We start from the raw sequence: 22,677 nt of genomic DNA on the forward strand, positions 1-22,677 counted from the left end.
TTAGAGTTAATATTGTCCCACTTCAGGATTTTTCCCTTTACTTTTCAGCCACCCAGCAGCCCCAATCTTTTTTCTGAGGCCTAAAGCCACTAAGACTGTGGCTTTCTGCTAGACATTTTAGCTGCCTTTTGCCACCTGGACTTGTCAAGAAAACATATGTATGTAAATCTCATCCAGTATACTTTCTTCCTTGGACTCTCCCTTTATTGACTGTCCTCCAGTTTTTGCTGGTTGGGGGTCCCTCCATTGCCTTCATATAGTTAGTTTTTATATTTTTTCCAAGGTTTATAATTATTAATTCTAGAAGGGCTCAACATAAGATACTTTACCTTTACTGGAAGTAGAATTTCTTCTTAGTGACTTTTAAACAACGAAATTTCTTAATTTTAGTTTAAAATTTATAAATATTTCCTTTTAAGGTTAGTGATGTGTACATGTGTGCAGTGTATTTAAGAATTCTTTGTCTTTCATAAGGATATTGTCCCATGTTTTTTTCTAGGAACGTTAACATGTTACCATTTGCACTTAGATCAACAGTTCATATGGAATTCATTTTTATGTACATTATAAAGTAGAGAGAAAGACATTTTTTTCATGACTATTAGTTGATTGTGCACAGCTTATTGAAACATACACATGCAATCCTTTATCCACTGCACTGAAGTGCTACCTCTGTTATAAATCAAAATGTGGGTCTGTTTCTGAACTTTTCATTGTTTCTTTCATTTGTTTTTCTATTACTGTGCTATACCACACTGCTTTGATTATTGAAGTTATAGAATGCCTTGATATCTGTAAGTCCATATTTGTTTTCCCTTTTCAAAGTTTTTTAGTGCATTGAATTTCCTTTTTAGTGCATTGAATTTCCTTATAAATTTTAAAACTATCTGATCAAATTTTTTAGTGCATTGAATTTCCTTATAAATTTTAAAACTATCTGATCAATTTTCAAAGCAAAATTTCTCATATATTGTTAGTATAGCATTGACTCTATAGAAGAATTAGGAGAGAATTGAATTCTTAAAATACTGAGGTTTCCAATTCATAAATTTGATACATTCTTTTACTTAGATTTTTAAGACTTTCTCACAATAGTGCTCTATAAGTATCTCAGTAGCAGTTGTGTACATGTTTTTCTAGTTAGGTATTATGTATTCAATTTATTTTCTACTATTTTATGTGGCGTTATTCTTTAAATTCATGTTAAATTTGTTGATAGAATATAGAAATACAATTGATTTTTGTATATTGACCTTGTATCCAGAAAACTTGTTTGATTCATTTATTAATTTTATGTTTTTCTATTGGATATTCTTTGGACTTTTTATCAGTATCAGTATCAGAAAGGAAGTAGTAATATTTTCTTATCAAATTATCTGTCAATAAGAACATATTACTACTTCCTTTCCATTGCTTGTATTTTTTTATTTTGTTTTGGTTGATTGATTGTTTTTGCCTTATGTTGTGGAACTCTAGTCACTGTCAAATATAAAGATGATAGCTTCTCTTGTTTCCAATTTTAGAGAAAGGCTTTCAGTATTTCAGTATTGCATAGGATGCTTGTGTCACTTTATCAGATTAAGGAACTTCTCTTCTGTTTTTACTTTGATAAGTTTTATAATAAACGGATTTTGCATTTGATCAAATGGGATCATTTTTCCATTTATTGAGATAACCATATCAATTTTCTACCTTTATTTGATTAATGTTGTGAATCACATTGATTGGTATTTAAATGTTAAACCAGCCTTGTATTTCTGGAATAATCCCATCTCAATTGCAATTTATTGTACATTTTGCATATCACTGAGTTTTTATGTTATTTTGTTTTGGATTTTTACATTCAAGCTTCTGAGAGAGAATGACATAATTTTCCTGGTTTTTAATGTCTTTTTTTTTTTTTTTTTTTTTTTTTAGATTTTATTGGGGAAGAGGAACAGTACTTTATTGGGGAGCAGTGTGTACTTCCAGGACTTTTTTCCAAGTCAAGTTGTCCTTTCACTCTTAGTTGTGGAGGGTGCCGTTCAGCTTCAGGTTGTTGTCCTTTCCATCTTAGTTGTGGAGGGTGCAGCTCAGCTCCAGGTCTAGTTGCCTTTGCTAGTTGCAGGGGGCGCAGCCCACCATTCCTTGCGAGACTCGAGCAGTTGAACCAGCAACCTTGTGGTTGAGAGTGTGGGAATCGAACTGGCAGCCTTCGGAGTTAGGAGCATGGAGCTCCAACTGCCTGAGCCACACGGCCAGCCTTTTAATGTCATTAAGTTTTGTAATCCAAGTCACGTTGGCCTTATAGAGCAAGTTGGGAAATAATTATTTTATTGTAAATAAATTTTTAAAATTATATGAAGTAAACAGATTCCTAGAAAAAAAATTCAAGTTGTCAAAACTAACATAGTTACCACTATAACAATTGCTACCTACCCTTCAATCATACCACATTTTGGACTTTGCAAAACTTGAAATAAGCTTTTCACTTTACCAGCTCACTGAGATTCAGGAATTTGTAGAAAAGCTAATATAAATATTATCTGTAACTAATAAAGATGTCACATAATATTTACAGTCAATGTATCTTTTTAAAATAAGACGATATACATATATATATATATATATATATATATATACACACACACACACATATATATATGTATTTATATTAGATGCCAGTCATCTCATATGCATCTCTTCTTCCTTTTGATTTGCTTCTAATATCAGAAATAACAACTATGAACTGGTACGATTCTCCAACTTTCAATGTTATTCAAGATGAGCCTTTCTTCCATTTTAACAAAACCTAAAATTTCAGTGTTTATGTCACCTTTCTCCTCTTGGCGCCATAACCATGGAAGTCCTGTCAGTTATAAATGAAAAGCACATACATCATGTCATTTTATGGTCTTGTTGAATTATCACAGTTTAATGAGTGAGCTATAGAATGTATACTGTTCCAAGGACACTCCCACAGACTGCATGTTACAGTTAATTCAACCATGAAGTCCCGATGTCAGCTTGGACAAGAATTAATTAAACGCTCTGTAGCAACTGGAATTATTCACCCCATGACAGCACTTCCTCTTCCTGGGTTTATATTTTCCCCAAAAGTTTTATGATGGTATTTGTATCTAGATCCATTTATTTTCTTTTTCTTTTCATTAACTTTTCTCTAAGATAATTATTTTATTTTATTTTGTTTTCTTTTTTTTAGTTAAACATTACTGGGGTGACAATGGTTAGTAAAGTTACCTAGGTTTCAAGCGTACAATTCTGTAATACATCATCCATATATCACATTGTGTGTTCACACCCAGAGTTAGTTCTCCTTCCATCACCATATATTTGATCCCGTTTGCCTTCATCTACCACCCACTACGCCCTTTACCCACTGGTAACCACTAAACTATTGTCTATGTCTATGAGTTTTTGTTTCTTTGTCTTGTTCCTTTATTGCTTTCAGTTTTATATCTCACATATCAGTGAAATCATATGATTTTCGACTTTTTCTGTCTGATTTATTTTGCTTAGCATAATAATTTAAAGATCTATCCATGTTGTCACAAGTGGCACTATTTCATCTTTTCTTATGGCAGAATAGTATTCCATTGTGTATATATACGACAACTTCTTTATCCAATTGTCTACCGAAGGACACTTTGGTTGTTTCCATGGCCACTGTAAATAAAGCCGCACCTATATCTTTACAGATAAATGTTTTCAGATTTTTTTGGTATATACCTAGGAGAGTGATTACTGGGTCATGTGGTAATTATTCTTAATTTGTTGAGGAACTTCCACACTGCCTTCCATAGCGATTGCACCAATGTGCATTCCCACCAACAGTATGAGAGAGAGTTCCTTTCTCTCCACAGCCTCTCCAACACTTATTATTTGTCTTGTTGATGGTAGCCATTCTATTATAATTGGTGTGAGGTGATATCTCATCGTGGTTTTTATTTGCATTTCTCTGATGATTAGTGATGTTGAACATTTTTTCATATGTCCATTGGCCATCTGTATGTCCTCTTTGGAGAAATGTCTGTTCAAATCCTCCGCCCATTTTTTAATTGGATTGTTTGCTTTTTTGTTTTTGAGTTGTTTGAGTTCCTTATATATTTTGGGTATTAGTCCCTTATGAGAGGCGTTGTTTGCAAATATCTTCTCCCATTTAGTTGGTTCCCTCTTTATTTTGTTGATGGTTTCTTTTGCTGTGCAGAAGCTTTTAAGTTTGATATAGTCCCATTCATTTATTTTAGGTTTTACTTCCCTTGCCTTTGGAGTCAAATTCATAAAATGCTCTTTGAACCCAAGGTCCGTAAGTGTAGTACCTATGTTTTCTTTTATGCAGTTTATTGTTTCAGGTCTTATGCTTAAGTATTTGATCCATTTTGAGTTAATTTTGGTACACAGTTACAGATAGTAGTCTAGTTTCATTCTTTTGCATGTGGCTTTCCAATTCTCCTGGCACCTTTTATTGAAGAGGCTGTCTTTTCTCCATTGTATGTTTTTGGCTCCTTTGTCAAAAATTATCTGTCTAAATTTAGGTGAGTTTATTTCTGGGTTTTCAATTCTATTCCATTGGTCTGTGTGTCTGTTTTTCTTCCAATATCATACTGTTCTGATTATTGTTGCTCTGTAGTACAATCTGAAGTCAGGGAGTGTGATATCTGCACCATTATTCTTTTTGCTTAGGATTGCTTTGGCCGTTCAGGGTCTCTTGTGGTTCGATACAAATCTGATGATTTTTTTATTCTATTTCTTTTAAGAATGCCATTGGAATTTTGATGGGGATTGCATTAAATCTGTATATTGCTTTGGGTAATATGGCCATTTTAACTATTTTGATTCTTCCAATCCATAAACATGGAATGTCTTTTCGTTTCTTGGTGTCTTCTTCAATTTCTTTCAAGAATGTCTTATAGTTTTCAGTGTATAGATCCTTCACATTCTTTGTTAAGTTTATTCCTAGGTATTTTATCCTTTCTGTTGCAATTACAAAAGGGATTGTGGTGTTTTTCTTTTTGTTTCTTTTTCTGAAATTTCATTGCTAGTATGTAGGAAAGCAGTGGATTTTTGTACATTGATTTTGTAGCCAGCTACTTTCCTGTATTCGTTTATTGTTTCTAATAGCTTTTTGGTGGAGTCTTTAGAGTTTTCTATATATAGCATCATGTCATCTGCAAAAAGTGGCAATTTAACTTCTTCATTCCCAGTTCAATCCATTTATTTTCAAATTCTTCAAAATCCTTCAAAACTTTTTTATCCATGTCCTCTCTAACACTTGTTATTATTTGTCTTGTTGATGATAGCCATCCTAACAGGTGTTAGGTGGTAGCCAATTTGATTTGTATTTCCCTAATAGCTAGTGAAGTTCAGCATCTTTTCATATATCTGTTGGCCATTTGTATGTCTTCTTGGGAGATGTGTCTGTTGAGGTCCTCTGCCCATTTTTTAATTGGATTGTTTGTTTTTTGGTTGTTGGGTTGTATGAGTTCTTTTTGTATTTTGGATATTAGCTTCTTATTGGAGGTGTTGTTTGCAAATGTCTTCTCCAATTCTATTGGTTGCCTCTTTTTTTAATAGTTTCTTTTGCTATGTAGAAGCATTTCAGTTTGATCTAGTCCCATTCCTTTATTTTTATTTTTGCCTTGTCTTTGAGGTCAAATTTATAAAATCCTCTCTAAGACCATTGTCCATAAGCTTAATATCTATGTTTTCTTCTATGCAATTTATTGTTCTATATCTTATATTTCAGTCTTTGATCGATTTTGAGTTAATTTTTGTACATGGTGACAGCCATCTAGTTTCATTCTTTTGTGTGTGACTTTTCCAGTTTTCACTTTACTGAATCTTCTATAGTAACTCTGGCTCACATTAATTTTATTATTTTCTGTGATAAAATTGCACATACCTCTTAACAAATAATTATTATTTATTTTTTATTTGTGCCATGTTTGTTTCTCCAAGTAGATATAAGGTCCTGAAGCGTAGGGTTTATGTCTTATATTAATTTTTCATACATTCTAGGTTCTTAATCAGAACTTACAGGTTGATTGTCTGATTCCTACAACATAAAACAGGTAGCAAGACCCCTTCTATCTATTGTTTACTTATTCCTACATAGTATTTGGTTCTTATTAATACTATAATATTTTCTTTTGCATTGGTAATAATATGTTGATTAGCTTGGCTAGCGAGCTAACAGAGGCTTTTTTTTTTCTTTTCTTAAGCTGTTATTTCTTTTAATTTTGTTAAATTTATTGAGGTGACATTGGTTAATAAAATTATATAGGTTTCAAGTATACAATTCTATAATGTATCATCTGTATATTGCATTGTATGTTCCCCAGCTAAAGTCAAATCTGTCACCAGATATTTGACCCCCTTCACCCTTTTAGAAAAACAGACACATAGACCAATATAACAGAATTGAAAGCCCAGAAATAAACTCACATATACTTATATGGGCAAATAATTTTCAACAAAGGAATCAAAAACATACAATAGAGAAAAGAAAGCCTCCTCAGTAAATGGTTCTGGGAAAATTGGAAAGCCAGATGCAAAAGAATGAAACGAGATTGTCTTTCACTGTATACAAAAATTGACTCCCAGCTCATGTTTGTCCCATTCTCTAATATGTGTCCTTCTCATTCCTTCCTCAACTCTAAATCCTCCTATACTGTTCTCTGGAAGTCACAGTATGTTTTCTTTAAATTCTTCATGTCCCCAGACTTTTCTCCAAACATCCTTGTCATCTTGCTCTAACTAGAACCTGACTTTCCTCTAGTACACAGATTCCTTTGCCGCCCTCTCAAGTGACGACTACTTCCCTACCCCTTTTACTACTGTCCCTATATGTGGAGAGGGTATCCCCAGTGGCTTTGTGAAGTTGGGTGTCAGGGCTCAGTAGGGACAGAAGTAAGGGAGTTGAGAGGCTGTTATAGTTGTCTAGGTGAGAAAAATGGCTATTTGGACTGCACAGGTAATAAGAAATTGTTGAAGTCTAGCATATTTTAAAGGTAGAACTGGCAGAACCTGACGAATTGAATGTGGTAGAAGGTTTGGGACCTGAGGGATTGGGTTCACAATAATGCCATTAACTGAGATGGTAACATTTAGAGAAATAGGGAATGGAAAATGGAAATCCAGACCTAGGTTTTGGACAAGCTCCATTAGAGAGGGCTTTTAGATATCTATGGGGAACTGTTGAATTGGTAATTGCTTATACGAGACTGGAGTTTATTGAAAAGGTTGTAACTTGAAATATAAATTTTGGGCGTTGAGGTAACTGGAGACCAATTCTTGTGATGAAATGTCTAGACAAGTTGATTATTCCAGTTGATGTCTAAGGAGAGTCAGGTATAGATTAATTGAGATGCCTCGACAATCCATAAACAAGAAGTTGAATTGTAGATAACAGAAACTCAAAGGAAAGAAAAGATTTTAGGGAGCTACTTTGCTGTTATAAATGCTTTCATTTTTTTCCCCCAGAATAAACTCTATTCCATAGTAACAACAATGTTGAAAATGATTACTTGACTAATGAAGCTAACGTCTCTGGAATTATAGCAATTCAGAGAATGGGAGAAATGGCAAATGACATTCTTTTCAAAAGGGAGCAGAAAATTAATTTACTAACAATTGACAAGTGAGCTTGAGTTTAGACAGTATTCTATAAAATATTAATATACTAGAAAAGTGTTAGATTTGGGATGTGAGAAAAGGAGGGGAGTCAAGAGAATAGCAAGTTTTGGGGCCTGAACAGTTGGAAAAATGATATTGACCAAGACAGGGAAATCAATGGGTGTAACATCAGGAGAAAAGACATGTTGCATTTGAGACTGTTATTAGACATCTGAACAGAGATAACCAACAAGCAATTGGATATATAAGTTTGGATTTGTGGATTGAGGTTTGTTCTGAAGATAAAAATCTAGAAATATCATGTGTATAGTATTTAAAACAATGAAACTGAATGAGATCACCAAGGAAGAGTAATAAGGTCCTAGCCCTGGAGTAACTTAACATTGAGAACTTCAGGACAAGGATAGCAACCATAAAATAAGACTGGCTTATGAGTACAAAGTCTGAGGGTAACAGGCAGTTGGGAGTACCCTGGAAGACAAAGAAGAAGGTTAATGAAGTGGCGGGGGGGTGGGGGAGAGAAAATCACCTGTGCCAAATGTTATTGATAAGATACGTAAGATGAGAATTCACCATTAGATTTAGCAACATGGAGACTATAAATGTCCTTGCAAAATGCAGTTTTAGTGAGATTAGAGAGCCAAAGTCTGAAACATGCTTAAGGAATAATGCAAGGAGCAGTGTAGGAGATAGTAAATACAGATCATTTTTTTCAATTTCCTACAACAGTCTTGGAGCAGCAACTGATGGAGAGAGTGGGGTGAAGATAATATTTTTTCTTTTTTTTTTCTTTTTTTGGTGTTTGTTTGTTTGTTTTAAGATGGAGCAAATAACAAAAAGAAAATTGACCATATAAGAGAGGGAGGGAAGAGTTGCTGGAGCAAGTTCCTTAAGTAGGTGAGAGTAGGTAGGAGAAAGTGGAGAGAGTGCGCAGGTATAGAGATCGGCTTTCAATCCAAGTACCTGATCAACGGGTGGGAAGGCCAAGTGTGAGGGTGTAGCTGCTGGTAAGTGGGTAGAGATAGTGGAGAGTCTATCACAAATACTTCAATTTTCAATGAATGTGTATGGAAAAAAGATCATCAGTGGAGAATGCAGATGGATAAGCAGGTGCTAGGGGAGTTGAAGAGAGGAAAAGATGAGAAATAGACATCTAGGAGAAGGGGAGAGTGAAAGGAGCAGTATAGTATGATGGTGGGGATGTATTAAGAGTACGCTGGAGAATTCTGATCATGAATTTGAAGTTTGACCATTCAGTGTGGTTGTGTATTTTTCTCCTAACAAATTCAACTTCATGGTATAGGAAAAGAGAAGGTGGAGATATGGATTTCGTTAGAGTTATAGTAAAAAGCAAGTTTCACAGAGAGGTAAAACAATAGAAAAGCAAGACAGGAGTAAAAGGTATATACAAAACTGTTATTATAGTAAGTGACTATGGTATTAATTTATGCTTAATACGGCTGTATCAAAGATGTATTGATTAATGAATGAATCATTGTCAACTAAGGGAGATATAATTGCATTTCATAGGCCTTCCTCTTTTACTCCACCTTGAGAGATGTACAATAAAAATTGTATTAGAACAAATGAATTATAGAGTCATGGTTATAAAAATTAAGGCCAGCAAATATTTATTGAGTATATCCCTCTTTTGGAATTTATTCCACAAGTACAGCATAGAACCTGATACAGATGTATCAGAAACCATGAAATATATTGTATATCAGGAAGTGAATTCAAGCATGAGGATACTCATCATATAAGCCATGTCTTTAGTGTGTGTTTTTGTATGTGTGTGTATGGCATGGCATATGGGAAAATGGAAAACAAGACTTTATATAAACTAATATTGGCTATTTGGAGGTACTGTGGTAAAGTCCAAAATTATAGAAATTAGAGCATAACACATTCATAAAGGCAATACTGTTGGTTTTTTCTATCCAAAATAATTTCTTTCCTATTTTATATATGTATTGCTATGTTTGCTTATTGTTGTTACTATCTTCACTCTTTATTTAATTAATCTTTATTGAGCACTGCTATAAATAGCATATTTTCCTATGGACCATGAAGGTTATAAAAATGAAGTCAGTCATGTTCCCTACCCCTCTAGCACTTACAATCTAGTATTGAATTCAGAGCTATTCACACATATCTATAAAACATGAGTAGAGAGTATAGGTACACAGAGTTTTAAAAATGGTAAGAAGCAGTCTGGAAAGAATATGGAAGTTTCTTTTTAAAAGATTTTTATTAAAAATATCGCTAACATGCAATATTATATTAGTTTTGGGTGTACACCATAGTTACTCAACATTTATATACCTAAAGAAGTGATCACCATGATAAGTCCAGCAACCATCTGACACCATACTATGGTATCACAATATTATTGATTATATTCCCTATGCTGTAAATTACATTCCCATGTCTTATTTGTTTCATACCTGCAAATTTGAACCTCTTATTCCCCTTCACCTTTCTTCCCCTTTTTTCAATTGCAGTTGATATTCAATGTTATTTTATATTAATTTAAGGTGTACAGCATAGTGGTTAGACATTCATATAATTGAAGAAAGATCCCCCTGACTAGTCTAGTACCCACCTGGCACTATACACAGTTATTACCATATTATTGACTATATTTCCTATGCTTTATTTTACATCCCCAGGACTATTTTGTAACTACCAATTTGTCCTTCTTAATCCCTTCACCTTTTTACCCTGTCCACAATCCCCTCCCATCTATCACTCTAATAAATCTAGTACCCATCTGACACCATACACAGTTAATATATTATTGATTATACTCTTTATACTGTACCCTATATCCCCATGACTATTTTGTAATAACCAATTTGTGCTTCTTAATCTTTTCACTTTTTTCACCCATTCACCCAACCCGCCTCCCATCTGGCAACCATCAGTTTTTTCTCTGTATCTATTACTGTGTTTCATTTTGTTTGTTTTGTTCTTTAGATTCCACATATAAGTGAAATCACATTGCATCTATCTTTTTCTGCCTCACACTCCACTCAGCACAATACCCTCCAGGTCCACGCATGCCGCCACAGATGATAAGAACCCATTCCCTTCCATGGCTGAGAATATGGCAATTTCTTAAAAAACCAAACATGTACTTACCATACAACCGTTAATGTACTCTAGGCCATTAATCCCAGAGAAATAAACACGTTCACAAAAAAACCTACACACCTACACGTAAATGTTATAGTAGCTTTATTCATAATATACCCAAAAGCTGTAAACAACTTTGCCCTTCAATGAGTGAATGCATAAACTGTCGTATATTCATACCATGAAATACTATGCAGCAGTAAAAAAGAATGAACTATTGACATACACAACTTGGATTGATCTCTGGGGAATTAGGTGGAGCGAAAAAGCCAACCTGCAAAGGTTATATACTGTATGATTCCCTTATGTACCATTCTTTAATTGACAAAATTATAAAGATATATAACAGATTAGTGGTTACCAGGGATTAGAGACTGGGGATACAGGGAGGGAAAGAGACAGGTGGCTGTGAGTAGCATGAAGGGTTGTTATACTCAAACTATTCTGTACCTTGACTGTGGTGGTGCTCACACAAACCCACATGTAATAAAATATCATGGAACTAAATACACACACATAGACATAATTGCATGTTTTTAAAACTGGTGGAATCTGAATGAGGTTTATGGATTGTCTCAGTATCAACTTTCTTGTTGTGATATTTTGTTATAGCTAAGCAAGATATTACCATTGAGGAAAACTGGATAAAAGATACACAGGATGTCTCTGTATTATATTTTTCAACTATACATATGTCTACGATTGTCTGAAAATAAAAAAGCGTTTTGGTGTGTTTTTTTAATAGTAATTAATTTCAGAAAGGAGGAAGTTTTCCTCAACTTCATCCACTTGAGGGAATCATGGAAGGGTTCGTGGAGGAGGCATCATTTGAACTAAACTATAGATCCTGATAGAATTCAGTCACCCTATGATTAACAAGGTCTATCACTTTTATTTCTCATTTGTTTGTCTTGTTCTTTTGTTGTTTTTGGTTTATATACCGCATGTCAGTGTCTATCATTTTTAAAAGTTGAAATGAAAATTAGAATAACAGTCAGAAAAAAATTGGACAACATGTTTTGGAATGATCCCAAAAAAACCTTATTTTGTAGAATCAGAATTAAAAACAAACAAACAAAAAAATAGCCCATTCTGTTGGTCTAATTATCTCTTCATTTCAAAAATATTTATTCAATCTATTATGATCAAGTACTAATTATTCCAAATAAGACTGTAATTTCATTACAACAGTTACAATAGCACCATTTGTCAAGCACCTACTATGTTCCAAGAACTGTGCTAAGCACTCAAACATTACTTCATTTTAATCCCTACTGCAATCATTCGGGGTAAATATTAGTGAGTGTTTAAATCACAGGCTTTAGTCACACAGTTAGTATAAAATCTGACAATACTCATTTCTAGAAATCAAAGGGTAAACAATAATAAAGCTATGTTGTCTACATCAGACAAAAATAAAAGAGCAATTTACCGACATTTATTGCAAGACTATTATTAGATACAGAGCACTTTACTAGGTGCTGCAGGAAGAGATAAAAGATATAGAACCGCTTGCCCTCTGTACAATTCATAAATATTATTTGTCATGACTTAACTTTCTCCAATGAATTGATTAAAACAGACATGTCTAAGAATACTGAAACCCTTCATATGTTATCTTTCAAAAGATAACATCTTTCACTTTAAAAATATGAATCTGTATTATCTATTTCTCTGTACATATAAAGTTTGAACTATTAGTCATATTTTCACTGTGGCCCAAGCTCAAATTCTCCAACTTTTGTAAAAGAAAATATCAAAAATATTTTTCTGAGGAATATGATGCCATTATGAAATTAAACTTTTAAAATTTGTCAATTTAAATCTCTTCAAGTTTGTTTGCAGAGCAGATTTTCATGTCACATGTTAATAAATTTTATTTTATTTTGGAAACACCTACAGAAATCTGCAAAATAATCATGTTGTCAGTTTACGTGGATTCATTTTTAAATGCCTTTTCAAAGATGAATTGCATTCTTTCAGTTTTACAAGACACTTTTATTACTTGAAGATACCTTTCTTCCTTGTGTCTTCCTGTAGCTTGCAGATGCCACCTAGAGGCCCGTTGCAGAATATATGAAATAAGGGGGACCAATTTTTTAATGGAACACTGAAAGTAATTTACTTTGAAATGTACTTTAAATCTTTGTTTAAAATTCATCATTTCCCTTGATCTTGTTTCTTTTCTCAAAATGTTTTATTAAATGGAACAAAAACAGTTTCTACAAAATTTTTAACTATCAATTCATGCCAGTTTTCATATTTTAGCCAAGTGCCTGAATTTTATCAGTTTATAGGCCAATGTTATTTGGGACAATATAAGTCAAAATGCTAATGTTGGTTTTCAAAGTGGTGTGGTGTAATACAGAACTTGTCTGAGTAGCTTTATACAATTGAGGGAAGGGTAAGGAAAGATTCAGTGAAATCTCGCCATCAGCATGATGTATGTCACAGCACCATTCCTAACTTTATAATGGCCTAGACCACTTGAATGATGTGTCTCTAACAGCTCAGCAGTAATTTACCAAAACTAAAATTATGAAGGTGGCTAATACTAGGTTTTTAGTCTTTCATTTTGTATCCAAGCAGTTAGCAATTCAGTGCCATACTAGATTTAGCAGGGAGTTAGCTTCCAGGATATCTGCTCGATATCTTCCCATCTGGACCCAGCTAAGCCCACAGTACAAGCATGGGATGAAACCATAGCAGCGAGGGAAGAACATCTGCAATTATTTCAGAATGTGGTATGAACTCTAGCTTCATTGGCATGATTATAATACATACTAATACCTGGGCTTTATTCACTTTCAAGGCTTTGCAATCTGGGAAAGCTACAAACAAAAATACACAGGCACTTGGTTATAATCCCGTTTCATTCAATAGTTGGAACTGATTCTCTCTTCACTCCCTCCCATTCAACCACACAAAAATTGTACCATATAATTTTGATGGTTCTTCTTAAATAAATTTTCATTTTAGCCTCAGTATTCAAAAAGATTTGCAATAAACTATGATATTTCTCCATTCTCCCCTGCTTCATAGATTACTATATTGTAATATCAAGCAAATGGAAGGTGTATTACTTTTTATTATTATATATTGACATCCTCAGCAGTGTGATTTTAAATAAATATTATTCATTTTAAGTTATTCAGAACAAATACATTATATAGAATTTGTATAAATATTGTCAGCTGCAAGAAAACAGAATCTTCCCCACATTTATTTCTGTAGTTGTTTGACACACACACATACACACACACACAAAAGCTATATCTTGGTTTCTCTCTATATTTCTTTAACTTAGTTCTTATTCATTTTTCCTCATGATGTATTTGATATTCTGCTGTCTCTGTTTGACCTTTCATAATGAACATAATCATTTTCCTCATTCTGCTGAGAAAAAAAAGCACCCAATATTTTTCTGTATATAAAGATGTAGTTTTTCCTTTTTATATTTCCTTTTATTCTTTGTCCTGCACCTTAAAAGTAGAAATTTACTGAGATGACAGAAGCTGGGAAAATGAAGGAAGGGATCACTACAAATTGTGTATATGCATGAGAAATTTATGTCTACAAGGTAAAAATTTCAATGACAGAAAACTAGAAAATAAATGAATATAAGTTGAGACTTAATCCATCTCAAAGAAGCGGGATGCTCACATATGGAGCAGAGTTAGGATGGAAATTATGCATCAGGCACACAGTTTCATTCTATGGTCAGATCCAGGGGATCTGCAAAGCTTCATCTGCAATTCTGTTATTTCAAAGAATGGCTTATAAGCAAAAATGCATTCCATTCTACTAGGTTTTTCTCTCTTAGATACCAGTTTGGGAAGTGATCCAGTCCCGGAGGGCAGTCACTCTCGTATAAACACCAGGCTTATTGGGTTGCCCACATTCATCTCCCCAGCTCACTATTCCAGCAAGATACCAGATATCTCTAGCATCTGGACTAACCAGTGGTCCTCCGGAATCACCCTAAAGGAGAAAGAAGAGATTAGTAATTAATAATTCATTCACTATGGAAAAGTTTACTATTTCTCTAACTTGAGTTTGATGAAGGGGGGCTTTCAAAAATCTTCAGTGTGTTCAAATGCACAAGTGATTCCCTCTAAGTCAGTAATTCACATAAAGGAGGAGCTCCACCACCTGGAGAATTGGCTTAGCCTCAGGGTTCAGTACACTGATATTAAAGTCTCCATCTCTTTGGAGAACAGTGTTCATAACCTCTCAGGTATGTCAGACAAAATAACTGTCCATACTGGTTGCCTCTTTATCAGTGTGACACACCTCCCGAAAGAAGGGTGATGAGTCTATCACTGATAAAGAGCACAAACATTAGAGTCAGACACCTGGGTTTAAATCTCAAGTCTGGCTCTTCCAAGCTGGCTAAGACCTTTAATTTACTGATTTTTAATGCTCCTACTAATACCTACCTCTGATGATTATTTTGCAGATTATGTAAAACAGTGGGCAAAGTGATTAGCATAGAGCCTGGCACAAAGCAGGACTTAGTAAATACATATACAAAACCAAAAATGCCAATTGTTTATTTCTTGTGAACTCCAGAAACCTATTTCCTTAAAAGGGTCATAAAAACAAGGGACTGACTGATTATTCCTCAAATTCCTGGTATCATTAAGTATTAAGCACTCTATGAAACTCTTAATTAATTAATTAGCATATTATCTCATTAACTCCTGTAATTCTGGCAATGAAACATGGGATTAGGTTTTATTTTCTCCATTTAACAATAAAGAAACTGGAACTCTACATATTAAATTATTTGCTTGCTGTCACATGCTATTCAGGGGTAGAACTTAAATTTGAGTAATCTAGAGTGATCTAATTCAGAAGCCCATTTCCCCCCCCCCCAGACACACACACATTATACTATCTTCCTTGTGAATTTTTCTTTTCCCATGTAAAAAATTATTTAATACTTATCATAGCTGAATTTGAAATAGCGTGTTTGTAATTTTTAAATCAATTACCAATAAGTGTTTACTGATGCCTTTACATGTGGCAGGAGATATAAAGAGACTAGAAACATGCCTTCAAGGAGCCTACAATCTATAGAAATAAGATGTGCCATACCATGCTATTTGAAAATACATCATTTTGACAATTGAAACCTAAGTCTAGGCAGATCAGTTTAGGATTGAGAAATAGTTGATGCTAGAGACAACAAAGTTTAAATCTGTTAAGAGACAGGAGTAAAGGAGTCTGAGAATAAAGTAATCAAAGAAAAAAGATGGCAAAGCACTTAAAAACAATACAAAATGAAAAATACGGTGATGTCCAGCAAGTATCAAATAGAGAAAGATATAGTCTGTTCTGCTAACACTAGTTAGCCCACACACTGTTGGTGAATTGGGAGTTGTGTCAGTATAAGATGAAAGTAATAGTTTATATGTGTTTTGTCTCACTCCGGGAAGCCAGAATAATGGGAAGAGAATTATAATCTTTAGGAGAAAAGGAAAAAACTATCAACTCAGCTATTCATAGGCAGAAGCCTTTGGGGCCCTATTTTAACAAAATGTTTAGAAAGTGCCTGTGCCTAGAATCACCCCCCACACCACCACTACCACCACCACCACCACCACCACCACCACCACCACACATACACAAAAATGCACAACCCAGCCTGGCTTAGTTCTTAGATCTTGGCTTGTTGCACTGCCTCCTCTGCTCAGGGCTGCATTTCCACGCGCATTGTGTCAGCCCCAGGAAGCTGGTATTTCCACTCTATTGTTTCTGTGCATTTTTAATATCCCGTAAGTCAGTCACCAGCCACCCTGGGCATTCTACCTGTCTACACCATCCAAGTTATTTTTCAAGATACAATTATTTGTTGTTGTTAGTTCTCTAGTTAGAAAGTTTCATAGCCTTTGCGGGGTCCGTTGGTCTGTCTCTAACCCTATTTTTCCATAAATTCTAATATTTTTAGTGAGTGGTTCAGTGAGAAATAGAACAAGAAGTTTATTCAGGGATGCACATAACAGAAACTTTTAAAATTAGAAGAAGCCAAACCAGAAAGCAATTTTAGTGATCAAGATATGAAGTAATGAAGGAATAGAGTGTTAACAGAATGAATAGAAACAAAAGAAATAAATCTGGGAGAAATATTCTAGGACTTGATTAACTCCATATGAAGGAGATACAAGAGTAAAAGATTCCAAGAATCCTACTAACGTAAGTGAGAAACTTGAAAATGGGAAATTCCATTTAACATTTCATGATGCCCATTGAGTTTGTGATTACACATATACAAATTTTAGTCTTACATTTATAACTTAAAACATATACACATAAAGGAAAATGGGTTGGGAGTAGATGGAAATATGAGACTAAATTTGGACAAGAGGTTAATTCTGGACATGTAGATTTAGAAGTCATTAAAATGACAGATGAGTTCAAAGAAAAGATAGCTTCTTTCAGTAAATATATAGAGAATAGAAAAATTTCATTTGAGATCTGAGTCTTGAGATAAAGCCAGGCTTAGACAGAGGGAGAGAAAGAAGAACTAAAAGAAGAAACCAGAACTGAGTGCTTGGAGAGGAGGGAAAGAAAACAGCATATTTCGGAACCATAGTACCAAAGAAGGATCATATTTTAACAAAGAATAGGTAGCAAAATGCCACTGAGATGGGAAAGAATAGGAAACACAAGCAAAGATTTTTGCATGTGAGGCTATTGATGATATTTGTGATATTAAAACATAGGAAGCCAGTCAAGTGACAAAATTGTCGGTGCTAGACATAAAAGAAAAAGAAAGAAAAAAAGATGGGTGCCAGTTCCCTCCAGAGATAGCAAAGTAAAGTATTGTAATCCAGAGCTAAACTTGGTTATCCATCTTCAATTTCCCAAATTTGTAAAGAACATTCATCTTTAATACCATCATCAAAGTAGCATTGTAGAATACAGGATATATTTTTAGATGATATTGTATGACATCTGTGATTTATTTCAAAATAGATCTGGAATTTTGGAGTGGAGGGGAGGGCTAAGGGGATTGAGTTAGGACATACAGGGAGGAAATAAGATTTGCTATTAGTTTAAAATTATTGAAGCTGGGTGATAAGTACATGGGGGTTCATTGTACTGTTCTCTCTACTTTTGTGTGCATTTGAAATTTCTGTAACAAAATTAAAAATAAAAGACTAAAAATAATACAGCTGTTCCTCTGATGCTTTTAGGAAGAAAGTTACTATAAATAGAGGCTGAGGTGTTTGAATGAAGATCATAAATGATGATCACAAATGTGAAAGCACAAGATGTTTTCAATGGTTTTAGTAAAGTTGGAGGCAAGTAGCATGAAGGTGCTTAAGACGAGAGAAGATCTACAATAATGTCTAAACAATGATTATAGATTCTGTTTACTATGACTATCAAGAAGACAAATAAAATACAGTTGATTCTCATTATTCATGGTAGCTATGTTCTATGAAATTACTGTAAACACTGAATTCGTGAATAGTCAATCATTGCTCCTATGGGGAAATACAAGGTTAGGTTTCCATGAGTCTCTAGTCAGGTTTTTGCCAACTAATCAATACATAAGCACATCTGATGTGTGTTTTCTGTTTAAAGACACATTATTTAACATATATTATTGATTAATTAACATTGAACTCACAGCCAACAGAACTAAAACTCCTAATGTCTAATGAAGTTTACCTAACATACACATTTTCTCCATAAAGCACATCACAGCCTTCTTGCACTTCAGAACTACAGTTGGGGACTATTTTAAATAGCAAAATCACCAACAAAAAGCATAAAAATGTGGCACTACATAGGCCACAAAAAGGATATAAGTTTGTGGTACTAAAGCCAGAATAAGAAGGCAGCATCACTTTTTACAACCTGAGGTGGGAGCATGCTCATTGGATGACTCAAATTTTTTGCCATTTTGCGCATGTTCGTGAATGACCATGAAAGCGCCTTGAGTACTGACTGAGATTTTCAAACAAATCTTAGCAAGTAGGTAAATTCACAAGTATGGAATCTGCAATAATGATAATTTAGTGTATTTTCCAGTGAAATTTTTATTAAGTTGGTTTATTTTAGTATGTTTATTTACAGTATCAACTTGAATTTTCTGTAGAATTTTGTAATGGACCCAATCTACATTGTTTCATGTCTTCCTTCGTGAACAAATAGGGCCTCAGAGCAGAAAAAGAAACACAGGGAAATGAGTTCAGTTTTGAGCATTTGCCAGAAGTGTGCAGAAAGGTTACAGTTGGGTAAAAGAGTTTAATATAACCAACTGAACTAAAGTGACTGACTCAGAGGTACATGTTGGTAAAGGACTATGGTGAAGTCAGCTGTGCATTAAGGGAAGTGAAGCCCATGAATGGAAAAAACAGGTGCAGTGTGTATGAGACAGAAGGAAAAATGGAAAGCTGAAAAAAAAAAAACAGAAATGAATGTTATCCACTCTATGAATCCAGACTGGAAAACATAAAGAATAGCATGAAATCTCAAAGACCAATATGAGGCTTACAGAGCACATTGAATATTAAGTCTGTCAAATCACAAGATAAAAATTATAGCTGTATTTAGAAACATACTCAAGGAATCAGTTATTGATTCTTTCAAAGATTTTATCAGCAGTGTTTATGAAGACGTAGACATCATGGTTGTCATATCTGATGAAAGTACAAAGTTGACAGTGCTAGCCTACGTACTGGAAAGCAAAATCAAGGTTCAAAAAGATGTCTGTGGTCTGGACCCAGATGGAATAGACACTCCTTTCACCCAAGTGAAATACAGGTAACAACAAACATCTCAGACACTGAGATGACACAGATGATGGAATTATCTAACATAAAATTTTGAAGCAGCCATTGCAAAAATGTCTTCACAAGCAATTACTACCATGCTGGAAACAAATGAAAAAAAATAAGAAGTTTCCGCAAAGAAATAGAAGATATAAAGTAGAGTCAAATGGAAATCTTAGAAGTGAAAATACAATGATCAAAATAAATATTTTAGAAACTTACTGGATGATCTTAACAAAAAAATGGAGATGATGGAGATAACAGAATTAAAAATCAATGAACTCAAAGATACAATGATAGAAATTATCCAATCTGAACAAAGAGAAAGAGAAGTTGAAAAGAAAAAATGAACAACAGAAGCTTAGGGTCCTATGAGACTGTAACAAAAGAACTAACATTCCTGCCATTAGAGCCTGGAAGGAGGCAAAAAAGAAGGTGGGGCTGAAAAATATTCAAAGAAATAATAGCTGAAAATTTACCAAATTTATCAAAGAACATAAACATGTATCTGAAAAAGCTTAGCAAACCCTAAACAGGATAACCCAAGAGACAGTCTAGTCAAAAACACTAACAGATAAATAAAAATAGAATTCTAAAAAAAGAAGTTACTATATGATTCTATTTATATAGCACCCTCGAAATTACAAAATTATGGAGATGGAGAACAGATTAGTGATTGCCAAGTGTTAGTGATGAGAGAGGGATTGGGGGAAGAAAGTAGGTGTTACTCTGAAAGGAGATCTTTGTGGTGATGAAATAGTTCTCAACTGTAGTGGTAATTACATAGATCTGTACATGTGACAAAATGCCATAGAACTAGAAGCATACACTGTACCAATGTCAACTTCCAGATTTTATATTGTACTATAGTTATGTGAGATGTAACCATTGGGGAACATTTGGTGAACGATACATGAGACCCCTTTGTACTATCTTTGCAACTTTCTGTAAATCTATAATTATTTCAAAATATAAGGTGAACAAAAGTTGTGCAGCATGCTAATAGGTCAGACTACTTACCTGGCATGCATCTCTTTTTCCTTTCAAGGAACCAGCACATAACATTCTAGGAGTTAAGGCATTATTGTAAACTTGAGGTTCATTACAGATTTTAGTGTCTATGAGATTCACCTGTACTTGCCGAAGATGATTTTCACTGTTAGCTAAAGGGAAGAAAAAGTAGTCTTTATATTTGTAGATATACATATATTTTATAAACCTGAAGAAAGTCTTTCATAATTATTGGACAAGATGTTGGTATAGAATCTTAGGATATGAATTTTTTTAAATATAGTAATATTGGGGGAGAGAATTCTTTTCTGTTTTAAATAAAAATTTAGATGCCTAGGAAAGAACCTCAAGTTGTTTAAGTAATTTCCATTCCATTGTTAAGTTTAGAAGGTATTTTTTGTGGGGTGGGGAGGAGGGCATAGTGGTTTTAGGATTCTCTGATCTTCATAATTGGATATATTAATGATCCCTAATCTCTTATGCTGTTAATTCCCTCGTTAAAAAGTTCAAATATATTTACTCTTTCAGACACCTTGCCAAGCACTATTGCTACAGTAGTACTGATGCACTTGATAGTAACCTAAGGCATAAAAAAAATTCATGTATCTTCTAAGTGACCTGCAGGTTTACCTGCAGGACGTGACTTGGCCCAGGTTGATGTGACCAACCGACTAACATATTTTGGCATAAGACATTCCATTCTTTGAATGCCTTAGAATACTAAATTAGATTACTATGATTTGAGTTTCTCTTCAGATCCTCACCGTCATTTTTCCGTGCTCCAAATCCAGTCACAAACATCTCATCACCTGGGTGGAACTCATGGGATGCATCAGGGAGACAAATTCTGTGTACTGTATTTGTGTAGGGAACAGGGCTAGAAAGCTCTGCGACTGAAATGTCATAGTCATGTGATGGATATTTGTATTTTTCATGGACAATTATCCTCCGGATGCTTTTTTTCATTTTTGGAGGATTTATTGTTACTCCAAAGGACGCAGTCCATCTGGCTGGGTCATTATTCCTGGGGAGGAAAGTATGAAGAATAAATTCCACTCTACCATGCTACCAATATAATGATTTCTACTAAGCAATTTAGTCTACAGGTGTCAGTATAAGTTTTTCTTTTTAAAATTATAGTTTCTGTGTATAGAAACAAACTCTTTCCAATCCAAGAATCAGGTTCATGGGTCAGATCAGGTAGAAATGCCACAGTTGCATGTTTCTTGGGATATACATGCTGCTTTGCATGCTGAGTCACCCACTCCAGATCCTAAGGCCTTTAGACATTTCTGGGCATCAGTGACTCCAAGAGACATATGGAAAGCATATCCTGTACAGAATGAGAGAACTAACTGTATTCTATGTGCACCATGTTAACTAACTACAAACATACATACACATTTCTCTGAAACCCAAAATGGCTACACAAAAATTGAACAAAGGATTACTGTACTGTAAGCATTTTACACTGGCTTGAAAGGTTTCCATTCCTTGGAATATAGCTATTCATTTGCATAATTTGTTACTACCAGATTCCTTCACATTTAATTTCCTCATTGGGGTCAAACCTACAATCTACCGATCCTCCATCTTTGATAGATATGCAGCAGAGAGATATGGCTCTTCTCCAGTTCAAAGTCCAAAGATGATACTAAAATTCCTTCTCCCTTTGACAAATTATTAATATTTATCAATGGATAATTTACCTACAGGGACTTCAGTGCCATTTCCATTTTCAGACTATAAAACGTCTTATCACAGTTTGTGTTTCCCACTCTTTGTGACATATATGTTTTTTACTCTATACTAAACTCTTTATCAAACTTCACAAGGTATTTCCTTCTTCCCAAGCCCCAATACACTCTGCTTACTCCCAATCATTCTCGAGGTTCAGGACTTACATTCTAAAGCAATGAGCAGCACTCACAAGCCATGTGCCATTAATTAAAGTTGCTCCACAGCGATGGATCCCATCCCATTGCAGGCTAGCTTGCCACGGCCATTCACCCTCTTCTACCTGTGTCCCACCAACAATCCTGAGACTCTGTTTTGTAGTTTTACTCCTTCGAGTCCCACAACCTGCCAAAGAGAGATGATGCAT

At 34.4% G+C, this 22,677-nt stretch overlaps 1 protein-coding gene across 1 annotated transcript in view; it reads right to left on the reverse strand.

Annotated features, from left to right (window-relative positions):
* Positions 1–11,897: 11,897 nt before the first annotated feature.
* The window catches only part of LOC308496241 (transmembrane protease serine 11E-like), a 40,910-nt gene continuing 30,130 nt past the window's right edge, over positions 11,898–22,677 (reverse strand). The window contains exons 7-10 of the mRNA XM_081045150.1: positions 22,478–22,655; positions 21,338–21,597; positions 20,583–20,725; positions 11,898–14,754 (exon numbers count right to left, since the gene is read on the reverse strand). Of these exons, the coding sequence (XP_080901276.1) occupies positions 14,593–14,754; positions 20,583–20,725; positions 21,338–21,597; positions 22,478–22,655 (743 nt within the window). The 3' untranslated portion in view covers positions 11,898–14,592. The remainder of the gene's footprint in view (positions 14,755–20,582; positions 20,726–21,337; positions 21,598–22,477; positions 22,656–22,677) is intronic.

Source organism: Rhinolophus hipposideros (assembly GCF_964194185.1).
Source record: "Rhinolophus hipposideros genome assembly, chromosome: 1".
Taxonomy (NCBI): Eukaryota; Metazoa; Chordata; class Mammalia; order Chiroptera; family Rhinolophidae; genus Rhinolophus; species Rhinolophus hipposideros.